At 51.4% G+C, this 17421-nt stretch overlaps 7 protein-coding genes across 7 annotated transcripts; 3 read left to right on the top strand and 4 right to left on the bottom strand.

The window, feature by feature from the left end:
* Window positions 1–1152: 1152 nt before the first annotated feature.
* On the bottom strand, window positions 1153–2955 carry PpBr36_08196 (uncharacterized protein; the record flags this gene model as incomplete). Its single annotated transcript, XM_029895328.1, has 4 exons — window positions 1153–1512; window positions 1610–2381; window positions 2502–2619; window positions 2856–2955. The coding sequence occupies 4 exons, from the start codon at window positions 2953–2955 to the stop codon at window positions 1153–1155; spliced, it is 1350 nt and encodes a 449-aa protein (XP_029746724.1).
* A 2015-nt stretch (window positions 2956–4970) lies between these two features.
* PpBr36_08195 (uncharacterized protein) lies at window positions 4971–6504 on the top strand (the record flags this gene model as incomplete). Its single annotated transcript, XM_029895327.1, has 2 exons — window positions 4971–5656; window positions 5742–6504. The coding sequence occupies 2 exons, from the start codon at window positions 4971–4973 to the stop codon at window positions 6502–6504; spliced, it is 1449 nt and encodes a 482-aa protein (XP_029746723.1).
* Window positions 6505–8438: 1934 nt separating this feature from the next.
* On the top strand, window positions 8439–9711 carry PpBr36_08194 (uncharacterized protein; the record flags this gene model as incomplete). The annotated part of the gene is made up of 3 exons (XM_029895326.1): window positions 8439–8705; window positions 8824–9275; window positions 9354–9711. 3 exons carry the CDS (start codon window positions 8439–8441, stop codon window positions 9709–9711), a joined length of 1077 nt encoding a protein of 358 aa, XP_029746722.1.
* Window positions 9712–10601: 890 nt separating this feature from the next.
* Window positions 10602–11324, bottom strand: PpBr36_08193 (uncharacterized protein; the record flags this gene model as incomplete). The annotated part of the gene is made up of 2 exons (XM_029895325.1): window positions 10602–11066; window positions 11175–11324. 2 exons carry the CDS (start codon window positions 11322–11324, stop codon window positions 10602–10604), a joined length of 615 nt encoding a protein of 204 aa, XP_029746729.1.
* Window positions 11325–14703: 3379 nt separating this feature from the next.
* PpBr36_08191 (uncharacterized protein) lies at window positions 14704–15249 on the top strand (the record flags this gene model as incomplete). The annotated part of the gene is made up of 1 exon (XM_029895323.1): window positions 14704–15249. The coding sequence occupies one exon, from the start codon at window positions 14704–14706 to the stop codon at window positions 15247–15249; it is 546 nt and encodes a 181-aa protein (XP_029746727.1).
* PpBr36_08192 (uncharacterized protein) lies at window positions 14715–15225 on the bottom strand (the record flags this gene model as incomplete). Its single annotated transcript, XM_029895324.1, has 2 exons — window positions 14715–14963; window positions 15067–15225. 2 exons carry the CDS (start codon window positions 15223–15225, stop codon window positions 14715–14717), a joined length of 408 nt encoding a protein of 135 aa, XP_029746728.1.
* Window positions 15250–15615: 366 nt separating the features above from the next.
* On the bottom strand, window positions 15616–16969 carry PpBr36_08190 (uncharacterized protein; the record flags this gene model as incomplete). The annotated part of the gene is made up of 3 exons (XM_029895322.1): window positions 15616–16088; window positions 16203–16775; window positions 16885–16969. 3 exons carry the CDS (start codon window positions 16967–16969, stop codon window positions 15616–15618), a joined length of 1131 nt encoding a protein of 376 aa, XP_029746726.1.
* Window positions 16970–17421: the final 452 nt, after the last annotated feature.

The raw sequence follows: 17421 nt of genomic DNA, 5'->3' as shown, positions 1-17421 counted from the left end.
TTTTTTTTTTTTTTTTTTTTTTTTTTTTTTTTTTTTTTTTTTTTTTTTTTTTTAGAGCAAGGGCGTAGCAAAATGACAACCGTATTACAAGTCAATTGGCAAAGCATCAAATGCACTGTATCAAAAATTCTATGATCGGTAGAGCCGATTCTCTTTCTTCTCTGCCCTATTTTCTCCAACATATTCAATTTTAAATGACAAACCTTCAACGATAAGCAATCCCTAGAGGCACCTGCCTACAAAAGCCGGGTTATCCCGCCAAAAAGTTTGCCGAGCTTTTTACAGACGGCCAGTAGCGGCGTGCGGAAAACTCCAATCGGTAGAGTGCCGAGGCTAGCCGACAATTGCCTTTCTATCTTGTTCATTCTCGACAGGACAAACCCCCCCTTGCATGAACACTCCCCGCCAAGATTGTACAGATCCTTCTTCCTATCGGTTCGACAAATCATCAACGTTTCACCATTGCGTGACGTAGTGGAATATACGTCGCGTGACCCTCGAAAAGTAAGATAAAGCAAAGTAACAATAATAACAAGAAAATGATAATGAGAACGATGATCAGGGGCAAACCCAGATCTTCTCGTCGGTGTGTCGGCAGATACGGCCACCTGCCTTTACCTCACCGTTACCGGCAGTTACAATAGCGTGCTATGCCGGTCTTCTTGCCCAGGCCGTAGTCGCTTCCAGCAGCATCTACTGGGATCAGGTTTGATGTTATCTGCCAAGGCTGAAACTACGGTGTATCGTACTGGTAGGCCAGAATAAATTCGTCGGGAGGGTCGAACTAAAACCCGCGCGCATCTGGTCAATCCACGTGGGGGGAAAAATTCACCAGGCCACGGCGAAATTACCCGTTGACCGGACATTTATTCCTGGTAACTCGTTTCACACCGTTCCTGAAGCTGTCACGAGGAACAAACAGTACGCCCTGAAGTTGCTTGTTTCATTAAGTATGTATCTTCCTCGGATAATAGCTCCATCCCCTGGGCCTAATTAACGTATGTTGAAAAACGTCAACCGGCGGGAAATAGATCGTATGAATAACCAAACATCGTAACCGCATAACTGGCAGTTGAAAGCCCAAAATGTAGGTCATGCCTTCTCTGTCAACTCCACTGAAACACCAGCCAACTTGGCCTGTTCAACCAAACCTCAAGAGGAAGAAGAAGCTCCTTGTGCCTCCTTCAGCCTCTGCTCCTCTTCCATGATTTCCCTCCGTCGGTGCGCCTCCTCAACGTTGGCCTTCTCGCCCTTGGCCCTTTGCCGCGCCTCGTACAGATCCCGACTCTTGAGGATACGCTGCACGATGGTCGCAGCGTTGACATCGCTAAAGCCGTGCGACCCTATCTCCTTGTAGATGCCCATCTCCTTGGGTGCCGTGTACGGGTCGTACGTGAGCGGCATGAACGATGTCGGCCCGTGATATACCGCATCTGGCGTGCCCCACGGGAGAGACGTGAGGTACGACTTGGTCGGGGTGAAGGGGGCGCCAAAAACAACGGCGTTGATATACTATGGTTGCGTTTTGTTTGTTACTTGTCAGCCGCTACCCCTTCCGGGTTCGAACGATTTCGGACTTGTCAACACCAGTCAGTCTTTCGCCCCTTACCTTGCACTGCAGGACACAAAGCCCCCGCTCAAAAATGTTCATGATGGGGTAGTTGACGCCCTTCCAGTGGTTGATGACGTCGTCGTCATGAATACCGGCAACCACGTAGGCGGGCGGGTAGTCAGCTCCCTTGCCGCGGCGCTCGTCCACAGCCTGCTGTGAGTACCACCCCTGCTCTCTGGCGAGGTCCTCCTCGGCCTTGACCACCATGCGCAAGAACTCGATATGGCCGCTCGAGAACAGATCGAACCCGCCGTCGACGTAGACGACCCTCTGGCCTGGTCTCGGCCCGGGAGCCTTGAATAGCTCCCGAAAAGAGCCCTTTTCCTCGGACTTGTCGTCCTGCTTGGCCTCGGTCGAGGCAGTCCAGAACCAGACATCTACACCGGGCTTCCTGGCTGTCTCGTCCGTGGCGTACAGCTCGATGCGCTTCATCATGTCGAGGCCCCGCGCGTCCCTTTCGGCGTCGGTCCCGTCGCCCTCGGTACCAGCAAGCATGGCTTTGAGCGACTTTATGAAGTGAGTGCGCGTGCACAGCAGCATGCGGCCAACCAGGTCCGTGGTGGAGATGCTCGGCGTGCGCTTGACCACCTTGAACCTCCCAGCTTCCTTGACGAAGCGGTAGCAGTCCTCGCCGTTGGAGTCGGACGTGATATCATCGCCGTGCACAACATACTTGCAGCCATAGTGCGTGATCCAGACTAGGTCTGTCACATAGGGCGCGTTAGGGACAGACGCTGTCACCCACCTGCATGCATCGACAGCGGCGAGTCTGTAGTTGTCGGGATCCCGGACGGGATAGGGTCAGTGGCGTGTTGGTAGTTATGGCAGGGAAACATGGGTCCTTCAGACAGTCAAATCAAAAGAGGACAGTGACAAAAATTCCCCGTACCGTTCCTCCATCGACATGACGGTTGGGCCCTTGTTCTCCATGATGGCTTCGTCCGAGTGCACGCCAATGTAGAGCTCATCGCCCAGGAGACGGGCTTGGACGATAGCGCCGGCATGGCCTGAAGCAACGTACCCATCGTCTCATGTCAGCGAACGTCGCGTTCCTGCATTCTCTGCTGTGGGTACGGGGCCGGAGACAAAGACAGAAGGTCTCATCTGAAGATTTGAAAGGATGTAGACATGTAAAGACAAGGGGAATTTGAGAAAGAAGAATTAAAAAAAAAAAAAAAAAAAAAAAAAAACCCAAAATAAACCCCCAGAAGTTGCTCTTTGCCCAATTCTCCATTTTACCTACCGTGATGGAAAAAATCGAAACATCCATCGATCCAAATTCGGTTTTCTAGAAGCTCAGGGGCTGGTTCCCCGGGAGGGAGATGATCGATCACAAAGGCCATGATTTTGGTGAAAAGGGTGGGTGAAAGTTTCCGATGTAGCGGTAAGACACTGTAGGGACACTTTGGAGTTTGAAAGGGTTGGATCGTAACGTCGTACTGCCGTGGTTTGGGTTGGGTTTGTCTGAGCTTGCTGCGTGGTGTTTCTACCCCACGGACTCGGAGAAGAAATTGCCGATTGCCCTGGGTATGTATATATACCTCCAGAACGAAGATAGCCTAATCCGAGACTAAGATACAAGTTTGCTGAGGCACTTGTGCTGCTCTACCGTCGAAACTGAACAAGGTACACAATTCGTCAAGGCAGGTAGGAATTTAATGTAATGTTTGTTACTGGAGCACACTAATCTGTAGACAATCACCGCCTGTTGCGCATCGGGCAACGCCGGGTCTGGTTGGTGGTCGACTGCTGCAGTTCATCTGCGGGATGACATCTGGCAGAAAAGAGCAGGTGCCCCTCAGTAGGTCGGTCCACTAAATTAGCATGCCTGCAAGTATGATGGATGGCTCTTTCGTTGCTTTTTGCCGATCAAAGTCCCCTGATCCTTTGCTTCAACCAAACCCGACAACTGGGACGGGGCAAGAAAAGACAATGATGAATCTATTTGTAGAAGTACTTTAACATGCCTACCTTACCTAGATACACTGGGTAGAGTCCACCAATGGACGCTGCGAGGCAGACAAACACACAGCATACAAAATGTATCTGTTTGAAATAATACAACGTTTGCCGGCGCATTTCCCCAACGATCAAATAGAAAATAAAAACATGTGCGCTCGGACTTGGGCAGAATGCAATGTCACATTAGGCAATGCCATTCGTGTCAAGCACGTGTCCAGCCAGGGCTTGACTTGACAGTTTTCGCAATTGACCGACCACCTCGATTCAAGTTGCATGTGAAAACGGAAAAGCAGCTAAGCTAACAATGGAATCGGGGACTGCTGTATTAATTAAATCTGGCGACGACATCCTGCCTGTGCTTGATTAGTTCCAAGCAAGAATTCTAAATATATTTATTTGCCGATCATGAAAAATCTCCGTTCCTATGCGATCGTCATGACCTTTGTCAATATTGTCAGTGTTGTCAGTGTTGTTAATGCTGTATACTGTGCAGAATTTTTTTTGTTTGGATAGATTTCGGCCATGCCCGCTCAATCGCTACTGTACATTGACATTAACGACCCATATGTGATCTCTTCTCAGTTAGACTCAATTATGGCACCTGTCAATGCGGCGACTCCGAATGTCCGGTTTCAGACTGATCTGTCTTTTCCCCATCGCCATGTCCATTATGCTGTTCCTTACACAACCATGCCTACTGTACATATGTAGCTTGTAGTTGGGTATGGTGGAATAGCTGCTCGTCTCGAAGTCCCGGTCGCGCCCAACGCACATCACCTGCCAGAAGTGAAGACATAGTCGTTATTTGTCGTATCCTGTCTCGCTGCCATGCCCGCACGAGTAGGTAGGTACGGAGGATTTATATGGATACCAAGCTTGCAATGTAGGTAGTTTCTTTGTACCAGAGGCAGAGCGGTAGGGTAAGGTACCAGTGTATGTCGGATGTAGGGTAACATCTGAATCGCCAATGTCCGGGAACAACGGATATGGTGCCCAGGGATATACCTAAAAAAAACCTGGGTGCGTCGGTAATGCCCATGGCCCAAAACCTTTTCATAACGACGTGGTATATGACTGGTTAGAAATGAAACTTACTCTTTTTTCTGTTATATTTGCGGCCAAATATCTCATCGTTAACTGTTTCTCCTTATTTCTTTTCTCAATCACAGTTTTACTCATGCCATCCTACTTAGCTGTATCTCTCTCAACCTTTCAGAGCCCCACATACCAGACATCTATCCGCATTGCGTGCTCGCTAGAATCTAATTACAGTACGCTTCTACCGGTAACCGTGCTGTGAAATTAGCTGCATTCGCCAATCAGAAGGCGCTAAAGTCTGCTCGCTTGGGCCTGCATCCGGCATTTGTACCGACCGTGACGAAAACAGTAACGAGACATGCGTAGGAGTAGCGGTTCGCTGTCGACCTTCCCCCAGATTCAAAATGCCTACTCCAATCCCCCACCCGCCCTGTCGCTAGCAAACAACGACGGCGCCCTGCAGCAGCAACAACAACAACAAACACAGACACACGCGCGCAGTCGCAGCAATAGCATAACAAGCAGGTTCCTAAGACCCAACACTAGCTCAGGCGATCACCAACAACAGCAGCAGCAAAAGCTCGCGCTTTACCCAAGTCCTCCTCCTGAGACCCCACGCCTCGGCGGCGTGTTGACCAAGGAACGCAGGCCATCTTTCGGCCGCAAGTCGTCCTTCTCCAGGCTGCGCCGCAGCAGCTCCGCCTCGAATGTCGCTGCGGCCGCCGCTCAAGAGCCTCCTGGACGTCAGGGCAAGCTTCGCGTAACCGTCGACCGCTCCGCTCCCCCACTGCCCGACATTTCTAGGTCGCGATACTCTCGCCTCGACAGCGCTCAGGAGTCTTCTTTCTACCTTCATTCGCCTCCCCTGTCCGCCGATTCCTTCTCCAAGATGCTGTCGCGGACGGCAACAAACAGCAATAGCGGGCAGATGGCCCCGCCGCCAGCCCCGACCTCGGGTCAGACGGACTCTTACAGTATGGTCTACCAGCATATACAAGAGACAGCCAACAAAAGGATTTCTACATTAGATTACCTGCGAAAAGCGTAAGCATTCACCGGCGCTACCCTCCCTTTTGCTCAAACAAGATTACTTGATTACCGTTACTGACAGGCTTGCGTCCTACCACAGACACGAGGGTCGCGTCTACTGGTTCAACACGCTACTCTTCGACAAGCCCGATCTAGCGCGAATGCCCTACTTCGATAGCCGCAAGCTCGCCCGTCGCGCAACAAACTACCTTTTGCTTGGTCTCTCCCTTCCCGCCGTCGTCGATCTCAACAGCTCAACCCCACTCGAGTTTCTCCGCAGTCTAAACATACTCCTTGGCGAGTTCGAGACCTTCCAGACCCTTCACTCTGAGTCCGGTACCGCCGCGTCGTCCCTGTCCCGCGCCCGCATTCCCAACATGTTCCGCCGCGGCGCCCAGTCCTCCAAAACTCGCCGCACTTCTGGCGCCAACGACCTCGGGATAGCTGGCCTTGACCAGTCCGAGTCCAACGGCGGTCCGCCAACCGGCAGCCTTATGGACGGCGGGTCCTCAACTGGCGGCGAGGCTCCTGCATTATCCTTTGCTGCCAGCGATACGGACCTGCTCCCGGGCGAGGAGTACACGCACCTGCTAACGCCGTCGCTGCCATTCGACCCGGACTTCTTTGAGACCTTTGCCACCCTCTGCGACGTCCTGATAGACTGCTACAGGCGCCTGTTGACGCTCCTCTCGTCGCCCAGGGACTGCAACGCTCAGATCGCGGAACTCTTCACCAAGGCCGACGCCAGGGTGCGCAAGATAATCATCCAGGGTGCTGTCAAGGAGTTCGAGGACACGAGTCGTGCAGGCGTTAAAAATGAGGTCGCCAACGTGGGCAAGGTCGTTCTCGGCTCATTGATGTAAAGGCTACGGTGGGAATTTGTTTTCTTTTTTGTGTTTTCCCCACTTTACTCTGTTGCATTTTCATGCCTACTTTTTCCTGTACTGTATAAAATATTGGGGGCAAGCGGTGGCATTCAGGCACGGCACGTTTTTTTTTTTTTTTTTTTTTTTTTTTTTTTTTTTTTTTTTTTTTTTTTTTTTTTGGCCTGTATGGTTTTTGGTTTTCTAGGTTTACTGGCGCGGGATTGATCATAACACTAATTGGAAGACGAGGACATCATCGTCTTTGAAGCTTGATACCACTTAATGGAAATACATTGGATATAAAAAGTTCATTACATGCCAAGGCTGGCAGGCAAACAGTGCAGACCGGCTGACCTGTGCTTCCATTTAACATGTTTGGTATCACTAAAGACTATGAAGGAGGACATTACATCAAAGTTAAGTTTCACGTTCAGTCAAGTCCAAGTGTCTTGCAGTACAGTTCCAAGGGAAACAGAAGGAGAACGTAAGTACTCCGTGTGCATGCAATTTCAAAACAGTGCTTTATTGTAACTAGAATCGAGAGAGCCCAATGAGAATCAAAAATACCTTATACTTAAATGTTCATCAGAAACCATAACGCATATTTGGATCATCACAAGGGTGCACACCTGTTTAGGGCGGCCCCATCAGTGCTTGACTCTAATATATGTGTTCATCATCTGAACATGAAGTGAATCAGTCCCCCGAACCTCCCAGCATGTGCTCATAGGGCAGGAAAACCAGAAGACAACAAAGCTTCCCGCGAAGCTTGGAGTTTTAAAATAAAGGGTGAAGTCTTCGGCTCTCAAGCACAAAAATGGCAAACATGCCAGGAAGAAAACACCTGCCAAAGCTTTCGAGTCGAACCCCCCTCGCACCAAGAATAAGCCCCATCGTGTTAAACCAAGCCACTCGTTTTCCCCGAAGGTACTAGGAGCAGACGAGGTTGAATCGCATAACTTTCAGTAAAACTGACGAAGAACTCCCATGCCAAACTATAGCGTTTCCCGTAGACCTAACCTCCCAAGGCAACTCCCCGCTTTCCCCATTACACCACGACCCCCGCCTCAGCAACCAGAACTAGCCATTGCTTGCGACAACCAAACCCAACCCCTCGAAGCGCGGACTCATATCTTCGTCCATTGGGGGCAACGAGGGCCGAGGAAAGGCGAAACAAGACAAAGACTAGATTAGAAGACCGAGGGAAAGAAAATGGAAACCGTCCGAGAACGGGAGGGTTGGCAATAAAGAGAGACTCAGAAGGCCAGGCGCGAGGGAAAACAGTCGGCAGGGCTAAGCCGCGAGTGCTTTTATGGCGGCGCGTTTCCGCTGATGGTGTCCGGGGACTTTCCCCAAAGCAGATGTAAATGAGACGATGGGATTAGCCATCATCTCCGTGTTATCTGTGCTTCGATGGCGATCGTTTGGACGAGGGGAGGACGACTGAGGGAGGGAAAAGAAAGAGAATGAGAGCAGAGCGTCGATTCGATCACAAATTTTTTTGATTTTATAACAAGTTTTGCGGGGACTTGCAGGCAAACAGCCCAGGAGTGGGGGCCCAATCGATACGGGGTGGGGCGTCCTGCAGGTCAAGCTTCGAGTCCTTGAGCTCTTCTGATTGGGTGAAGTTATTTCGAAGACTGGCGGCGCGTTTCCATCACGTCGGTCTGCACGTCGGCTTTCTTGTAGGCAGCAGGACCAGCAATTACTCATTGAACGGGCGTGAAACATTGTTTATTTGCGCCTTGCCCTCCTGCGAAAAGTGCTCTTGCGGTCTTGCTCATCGCTTTCGAAAGAAATCTAAGTCCGACATTTCCAAAGGCACGGGCGACATCTCTCGCGTCAAGGAGGAGAAAAAAAAAAAAAAAACACTGGCCAGCCTGCGAGCGCCCTTTCGCGACACGGCTTAGACGTCACATCTTTCCGCAGCCATGTCGGGCCTATTTGGCGGCGGCGCGGCGGCCGCGCAGCCCAACACGGTCGGCGATCTCAAGAACGACGTGGCCATCGCGAACCCGCCCGAGGACAGCATCTCAGATCTCGCATTCAACCCGAACCAAGCAGACCAGAAGGACTTTCTCGCCGTGTCAAGTTGGGACAAAAAGGTGCGCATCTACGAGGTACTGGGCAACGGAACCGCGGAGGGGAAGCACGCCTACGAGCATGACGGTCCGGTGTTTAGCGTCGACTACTACAAGGTATGTTATAGAATAAAACAAACGAATCAAGCCGACTGAAACCGGGCGAACTGTGAGAAACGAATCACTGGATTTTTGAGAGCGCCATAGCTGACAGTTCTCTTTCCACGACATTCAGGACGGCACCAAGATCGTGTCGGGCGGCGCAGACAAGCAGGCCAAGGTGTGCGACATGAACACGGGCCAGACGGTGCAGGTTGCGGCGCACGACAAACCGGTGCGATCGGTGCGGTGGTTCGACAACAACGGCAGCCCGATGGTGATCACGGGCTCGTGGGACAAGACGGTCAAGTACTGGGACATCAGGCAGCAGACGCCCGCCGCGACGCTGCAGTGCCAGGAGCGCGTCTACACCATGGACGTCCGCGACAAGCTGCTTGTCATCGGCACGGCGGACCGCTACATCAACGTGGTCAACCTCAACGAGCCACAAAAGTTCTACAAGACGCTGCAAAGTCCCCTCAAGTGGCAGACGCGTGTGGTGAGCTGCTTCACCGACGCCAACGGTTTTGCTATTGGCAGTATCGAGGGGCGTTGCGCCATTCAATATGTGGAGGACAAGGACTCCAGGTAAGAGGCCCCTTTATTTTTTGTTATATTCTTGGAGAGATGGATGGAGCTTTTGGTAACTGACATGATCTCAAACAGCTCCAACTTCTCATTCAAATGCCACCGAGATGCTCCGCAGGGCAGCGTTACTAGCGTCCACGCCGTCAACGACATCTCGTTCCATCCGGTACACGGCACCTTTAGCACGGCCGGTTCCGATGGCACGTTCCACTTCTGGGACAAGGACGCAAAGCACCGTCTCAAGGGGTACCCGAACGTCGGAGGCAGCATCACCGCGACGACCTTCAACAAGAACGGCAACATCTTTGCCTACGCCATCAGCTACGACTGGGCCAAGGGCTACCAGGGCAACAACAGCACGTATCCCAACAAGGTAATGCTCCACCCCGTCCAGCAGGATGAGTGCAAGCCTCGCCCTTCTGTGAAGAAGCGATGAGTTAAACCAATAAAAAAACACATACAAATTGGGGGATGTAAAGGGAAGGGGATGTATAGAGGGATCTTTATTAAACCTGGGTGGATCTGGGATAGCAGAGCTGCCAATGAGCCGACGAATCGACCAGCAGGCCGATGCTCTGGGGTCTTATGGTTATTTTATTGCTTGGGAAGTTGTAGAGATAGCATCTGTCTTGGAATGTACTCTGGTGGGGGCCGAGCCTCCATGTGACAGGAAAGGAAGAGGTCCGATGGGTGCTCGGATGGATCTCGGGATCTGGGGAGGGAACTGGAAGGCCGACGACCAGTATTCGCCCCGTTTTGTTATTTTTGCGATGGGCGAGTGAAAATGATTAGTTTGACGTACTTGGCACAGAGGGGTTGCATCAGTTTTGAATTCAGCCGAGTTAGACGGGGAAGCGTTCATGATCAATAATGATACCACTTCCAACAGAACCACACCTTTGGCTTGAACTTTGGGGCAGAGGTCAAGCTTGCAGATAATTGCTAGAGAAAATAGGAAAACATGGTATAAAAAGCAAAAGGCCGAAACTGAGCACCATAAAACCGTGTTTTGTTTGATGTGGAATTACAAAAACCTATCAGAGAGCCCCTTTTGGCTGGGAAATAAAAAGAACACGAGCGGTCTCCAGAGAACGACCAAAGAAAGTAAAAAAAAAAAACCCCCCGCAACCTCATCACACATCAAACCATTGGTATAAACCCACAAAGCCGCAAAAAGGTACCCGCCGCTGCATGAATGACGAGAACTTGCTTTTTTCAATCGGTGGAATTTCTCATGCATTTCCACGCATTTGCCACAAACAAAAGAAAAGAAAGGCTCATAGAACGATAACAAACAAAGAAGAAATAATTATCCCGCCTCATTCCTCAAAGCCCAGCCCAGACGTTCCTAATCATGGACTCGCTTTCGGCCGACTTGGAAGCTACAGGCTGATGCACAAACTTGAGCTCGATGCCGTCAATGCCGATGCCCTCGACCTCGGTAAGGGCAGAGAGGACCTTCTCCGGGTGCTGGGCGATGACGCTGATCTCCGGCGCAGGCAGGGGCGCATCCGGGACCTCGGCGGGGAACAGGGCCGCCGACCTGTTTGGGGAGAAGTTGTCCGGTAGCAAAGGGACGCGCGGGACAGCGTTGAACAGATCCGGCATGGAGGTCGCCATGTTAGGCAGCACGGTAAAGTCCAGGGATGAAGGGGACGACCTCGCAGTCGCGAGGCTGGCGCCCTGGGATGGGCTGCTGTGGAAGAAGGACTGCATGAGGGGGATGGTGCGGTTGGGGTTTGGCTGCACGCGGGCTGGGCCGTGGGTTGTCATCATTCCACGGCGTGAGTTCTGTGGTATGGCGTGTTAGTACGAGATTCGTGAATACGAGGTTTTGTTTTGCTTTGCTCTTGTCTTTTGCAAAAAGCACAAGAAAAAAAAAGCTTGGAAATCACATACCTCGTGATCACTACTCCTGCCGTCTGCGCTCAGCTCGTGTGCAAGGGAGGCAGATGCCTTGGAAGCTCCAGAGGCCATGCTGGTAGGCCTGACAACTGACGAGCTTGCCGTCAAGCGGGTAAACTTTGCCATGGACGTGACTCTAGTCATTTTGAATGTGTATATGGTTGTTTGGCAGAACAATTGTTGCAGGATCAACAAAGATCTGGTTGTTGTTGTGCTGTTGGACCACGGAGGATAAAAGTAGAGTTTAAGTGTTATTAAGAGTGAGTAAAAGACAAAAGAGCCGTGCGGGTTAGGTAAATGAGGATGGAGGGTAGACGACTGTAATAACTTCGAGACGACACGAGGGACCACGGGACACGCGGGAGATGGGGCAATCCCAAGGGATAAGAAGAACAAGAACGAGGGGTTGTGGCACGTTAATGGTACGAAAATAAGATGGTTACTTTTCCGGATGTCCGGGGATGCTCGACTTGGGTAGATGCGAAATGCAAGAGGGAGGGGAAGATCTCTTGGGGGATTCGATGAGAGTTCGGGAGTGGTTTACTATCCTTAGGCGGGGAGGAGCTGTGGGCCAATTGGAAGCAGGTCTGATTAAATTATGCATGAGGTTGTCTGTCGAGCTGATCTTTTTTGTGTTTTCTTTGTCGGTTACGGCCTGATTTACTCGTCTTGTTCTCTCTCTCTCTCTCTTTTTTTTTTTTTTTTTTTTTTTTTTTTTTTTTTTTTTTTTTTCGTAGGGTTCCACGATTCGAGCGTGCATCCAAGAAAAAAAAAAAAAAACAATTGAGAACCCGCCAAGCGACGGGTTTTTGGCTTTGAGACCGTCTAGTTTAGTTGAATCTAGGCCGCGACCCTAGACACGTCATTTATTCTTTGCCAGCATTGAATGACATGGAAACGAGATGATCGCAGTAGGTTGGATACGTATGCGGCCTTGGAAAGAAATTAGGTAATGACTAAGTAAGGTCTCGAAGAAACTGGAATAAGTGATTGTACACAACAGGTAAATTACTATGTACAGATCGGGCTATGAGATTGTATGGGCGTTTCCCATAGTGCATCGGGAGTTGTGTTCCTGCTGCTCCAAAGTGGAGAGTGGAGTCGAGGTGGGTATTGCCAAGCCGAACCTTATCCAAGCTGCTGTTTGGCAAGGTACCAACACTGCAGCTGTTGAGGGAGCTTGGGCCACCCATTGTTTACTGGTTCAAGTTTTAATTAGGTTAGGTAGTACCGTACTGCACCTACCTAGTGATTCCACAGTGAGCTTTCCCCCAACTTAGGTCCCGGCACCGGAGCTTGACAGGCGGTAAGCAGCTTACGAATAACGACAATTGACAGACAGGCAGCTAAGACAGGGCTGATGTGCGTTCCCTTGTCTCGTTGGGGTGCAGCGTTGCACCAACAAAAAAGCCCCCTTCCGCGGCCCACTGATCCGCGCTTTCCGCAAAAGGAGTTTCATTTCGCTTTTGGTCCCAAACATCTGACCTCGATTTGTTGACTTGATCCCGTTCGTTGCTGAATTGCATTGATGGAATACGAAGGAGTTAAGTTGAATCAGGAAAGAGAGGGAAGGGTCCAAGGGGACCGGGCTCAATTCCCTTCCTTCTCTGGTAGATGCCGAATGTAATCTCACCGACAAAATTCGAATGTATCACGGGAGACGCGAGCAAGAATGCAACCCACTTGCATTCCCCCATTACGTATTCCGAAAAGCGGTGAATGTCTGCAGAAGGTGCAGCTGGACGAAGAAGCAAAGAGATGTTACGAGCAGACGGGCATGGTGTTGATTATCCATTCGCCTAAATGCAATTTGACCATCATCTGGTGCATCTTACAACCGAGCCTCTTGAGTCTGCTTACCTACATCTTGACAACTAGATAAGTTATCCAAATGAGTCCAAACTTGTCAAACTGCGCTTTGCCAAGCACAAAGTTTCGTTTTGTATCAAAGCATCTCGGATGTTTTTCGCCATGAATCCAAAAGGCTGGTTTGTAACACTTCTCCCCTCCTCCCCCTATCGACCAAAGAGTTCCTTTTGATCTCAAGCCCTCCAAGCACTGCCGTGTATGATGGCGTCAATGTGCTTTGCTTCTATACACATGCGCTAGCGTGCCAAGCTGCCGGTGTTTGCTATGACAGGACAGTGGGAGAGTCTGTCAAGCAGTGATGCTAGCAGCCGCACGAGAAAAGGCTCACTGCCGAAGAATCGCAAGTCTCGTACGAACCCCGTGCATAACCTCGATACCCGTCGCGCATGGGCCTCCTCCAATTCGTTGAGGTCGCTGGTGACTCTTGCCTAACGCCATGACCTAACTGACGAGGTCAGGGTGTATTAACTATCAGAGGGTATATCGTAAGTCTCTTGGATGGTTGTGGAACCACTGTAAAGAACTCTAAAGCTTCTCCCGTCGCTTTGGGATGCAGACAAAAAGGGACACAGACGTCTATTGAGATGAACGCCGGTTGGTATAGCATATTTTCTTGTCAGGATTTATCGATGAAGCGACTCTGAGACGACCGACAATACTCGATGTGCTTGGCATTGGAATTATGGTCCAATCAAGAGATAACCATGACAATGGAACCGAGATCCAGGTCGTTCCATCGTTGTGGTGTTCCTCAGACATGGGATGGGTTGTGCAGTTCATCTGTTGGCAGGATCTTATCTGTCTTATCAGCCATATCTACCTACCTGCCTAGGTACCTGTGCCTACTTGATACTTTGGGACTTCCAGCTGGCAAGATCTGATAAGACAGAGGTGTCGACCTTCTTTTGATTTCTCCTTTGAGCAAGGAGGAAAAGAAAAACTCCCAAATGGACGCCAATCACTTCACCGGAAGCCGGATTCGAGGTGCTGGCAACCGGGAAGCTTCTATGGACTCAACATGGCCACTATCGGCGTCTGAGGTCCAGACAGATAGATGCTTTGCTGCAAATAACAGCAAGAATCACTGGAAAACATACGGAAGCTGCAGTCACATACGCAGCAGAAGCTCATTATTTTCACACTCTTGCGCATACCTCAAGACCTTCTCCAGGGTATCACGCAAAATATGCTAATTGTCCAAGCTAACAAGTCTATTATTGTCTGTCGTTTACCTCATCTATCGTCCCGTCACAGAATTCAAAGCACCCTATACTGTATCGTGTATCCAGAACCAGAAGGCCAAAGACTCTTCTCCAGTTAAAGCACACCCACGAATTCCGCGCAACATGATTCGAAACACATTTTGGTCCATCATCTGGCTGCTTCAAGCCGGTCCTCGTCTGGTGGCCTAGGCGGTCAGCCTCACGATACTGTTTCTAATCTTCGTGGAAAAAACACTCCGCCACATGTACGGAGTGTATACTGAACGCCGCCCTCTACTCCACTGTAAACGCTGCTGTCCTGTGGGTTATTCACATGCCCTAGATAACCTGCCTGCTTTTGCTACCCAACACCCTCGTTGATCCAACCAATCCAACTAACATAAGCAAATTCGCCCCTCTTATCTCATGTTCAGTGGTGCCTCCAGGCGCGCATGCAGCAGACTCAACACCACCACTGCGGCACCAACTGCATCTTATGCAGGCCGCGCCTGGTCAGCAATGCTGGCAGCGACGCCAGCGCCATCGCCATCACGGCGGCCCCCGCCTCGCCGGGCGAGGCACCACTGGTGACGATGGGCGTGGTCGGGGCGGACGGACGGATCGAGCCCCAGCTGCAGATGGCGGTGCGGCGGCGGAGCAGCAGCAGCAGCGCCACGACGGTGATGGAGCAGCCGTCGCCTCGGCACCAGCACTTTTACGGCGCGGGTGGCATGGACGAGCAGCCATTCCAGCATTACGTATTCCACGATCCCATCAGAGGCAACAACTCGGCGGCGCCGGCACCGCCGGCATACAGGAGGGATCCAATGAGAGGCAGCGCGAGCGTGCATCCCACCGAGTCTCAGATAAACGGGACTCATGCCGAGGTGGATCAGGCGGAGCAGGAGCAGGTGCGACAGAACATTGCGGTCCGGCTTGCTCAGATCGGAAGGCGGGTGCGTAGCGACCCGCATATTCAATTTGTTGACTTGGATTGATCAGAGGCTTTGCTCCAAGTCTGGGGGGTGGCGGGGGTTTCTCGACTTGTTTGGAAAGGAGAGGGCTTTTATTTTAAATATGGAACTGCTCTATGTTGTGTCGCGAGCTCAGTTGGTGTTATTGTATCTATACATGAAGAAACAATCAACATGACGGAGACCTTTGTAGGATCGTGGGTCAAGGAGATGCAAACAGAGGCAAAAGGAAAGAAAGAAAAAAACGCGAAACGACAACATATAATCAAAACCAAGATTTATATATATATATATATATATACATCTATGCCCAATATGCAAATGCAAAACCACGAGAGAAAACACAAATTTTTAGGCTGACTGACTACCCTCCCAGATACACAAGACTTATCAGTCATCATAACCAGCCTTGTTTCCCAAGACTCCATTGGAGCTCGCCCGTCTCCTCTTGCCCAGCACCTCCTTGATCCACTCGGTCATGGTGAAGCCCCAGTGGCCGGCGACCATGGCACCGCTGAGGATGTTGATGACCTTGATGAGGAAGACGAGGATGGTGTCGCGCGACTCCTCAATGTCGAGCAGGATGGGCTCAATGTCGTACTTGAAAAAGATGCCGGGGATGTTCATCTCGTTGATCTCTGAGCTCTGCTCCGTCACGGCGTACTGGTTGGTGAAGATGGTCGAGTAGCCAAAGGCGCCCGTCGACGACTTGACGCTGTACAGCGTCGGCACCACCGACAAGAAGTACTGGAACTTGTGGAAGTTCTTCTCGCACGTGTTGACCGTCTTGTCGAGCGGGTTGACGAGGGACGGGTAAAAGTCGCCAAACGAGAACTCGTTGATGATGTGCGAGAAGTTGAAGGCTGAAAGGAACACATCGTCAGTAAGCCGGCTAGCCCATAACCAGGGTCATGTCTGCAAATCAAAGCGCTGAAAAAATAAAGAGGGAGAGAGAGAGAGAGAGAGACAAAACTCACCACTGTGGTCCAAGTGCTCCCCAAACTCAATATAGCCGTGTCCCCTCGCCGTGATGTGAAAGTCGCCCTGGACCTTGTTCAGATCCAAGCTCCCAAAAATGCGGCAGCTGTCAGGGGCGGCACCCCACAACCTGGGCGTCTTGCTCCAGCGGGCGCGCTTCTTGCCGAGGGCGACAATGTCGTGGATATGCTCCTCCCCGAACCCTTCCTCGTGGCCCTCTCCCGTGACGACCTTGCCGTGCTGGTCGTGGCCGAGGCGGTGCACGCCCGATGCGTCGACCCACTGCGCCCAGGTGGTCTCGTCCATCTTGAGCCGGGCGGCGGCCATGATGCGGTCCCCGGCGGCGTCCTGGACGTTGACGTGCACGTCCTCGCACCGCATGTGCACCACCACGTCCATGTTGATCTGCATCGACTGGCCAACGCCCTTTTCGACCGCAAACGTGTGCGTCTCCACGCCGCGCCACCAGCGCGTCAGCTCACACCACGTCAGGATCGCCGACACGAGCAGCATGGCGACCGTCCACTTGCCGCCGCCCGACGTCCGGGTCACATATTGCGGTTTTGACTTGGCTATTGAGGAAAGAGGGAAGGGTCTTTGGTTAGCTTGGGGGGGGTGCTTCCATGGCGTGGAGGGGGTTTCTTCGTTTTGTTTGGGAGGGCAATGGGAGGGCAAACGTACGAAAGGCATCGAATGCGCTGACTACGCTGCCCGACGGGGCAAAGGGGTCCTCGTCATGGTGGTTCTTTTCGTATCCGTTCATCATTGTACCGGCGGGTTTGGGGCAGGGGAGCCCGAGTCCACTCTATTCCTTCAAGAGCAAAAACAGCCCTCGCCTAGGGACTTTGATATCAAGTCGCTCGTGGTTTCGCGGGTCACCTGCAGGTCGTCCACTGCATCGGCCGAGTGAGATGTTTTGCGTGGTAAGCTATGGGTAGTTTGTTGGTTCGTCCACGGCGCGTGCCTTTGAGAGGAGTTCTGATATTCCTCCGGTTTTCGTGCCAAGAAACCGAGATCCTTTGGTCGTCGAGCGTGATTCTTTTCGAGTGGTAAGACAAGAATTGGAGTAGGAAGGCCGGCTACCCCGTCATTCGCAAGAGTTCAAGTCGGTCGCAGGCGACAATTGACTTTGAAGGAAGCCACAGTTATAAACAACAACAAAATAAAGGAGTGTTAGCAGACTGCTTGCTATTTCGGAGTTGCATTCGTAGTCTGGCA

The sequence above is a fragment of the Pyricularia pennisetigena genome, chromosome 5 (genome assembly GCF_004337985.1).
Source record: "Pyricularia pennisetigena strain Br36 chromosome 5, whole genome shotgun sequence".
NCBI classification, from domain to species: Eukaryota; Fungi; Ascomycota; class Sordariomycetes; order Magnaporthales; family Pyriculariaceae; genus Pyricularia; species Pyricularia pennisetigena.
This window is presented reverse-complemented; position numbering and strand designations above follow the sequence as displayed.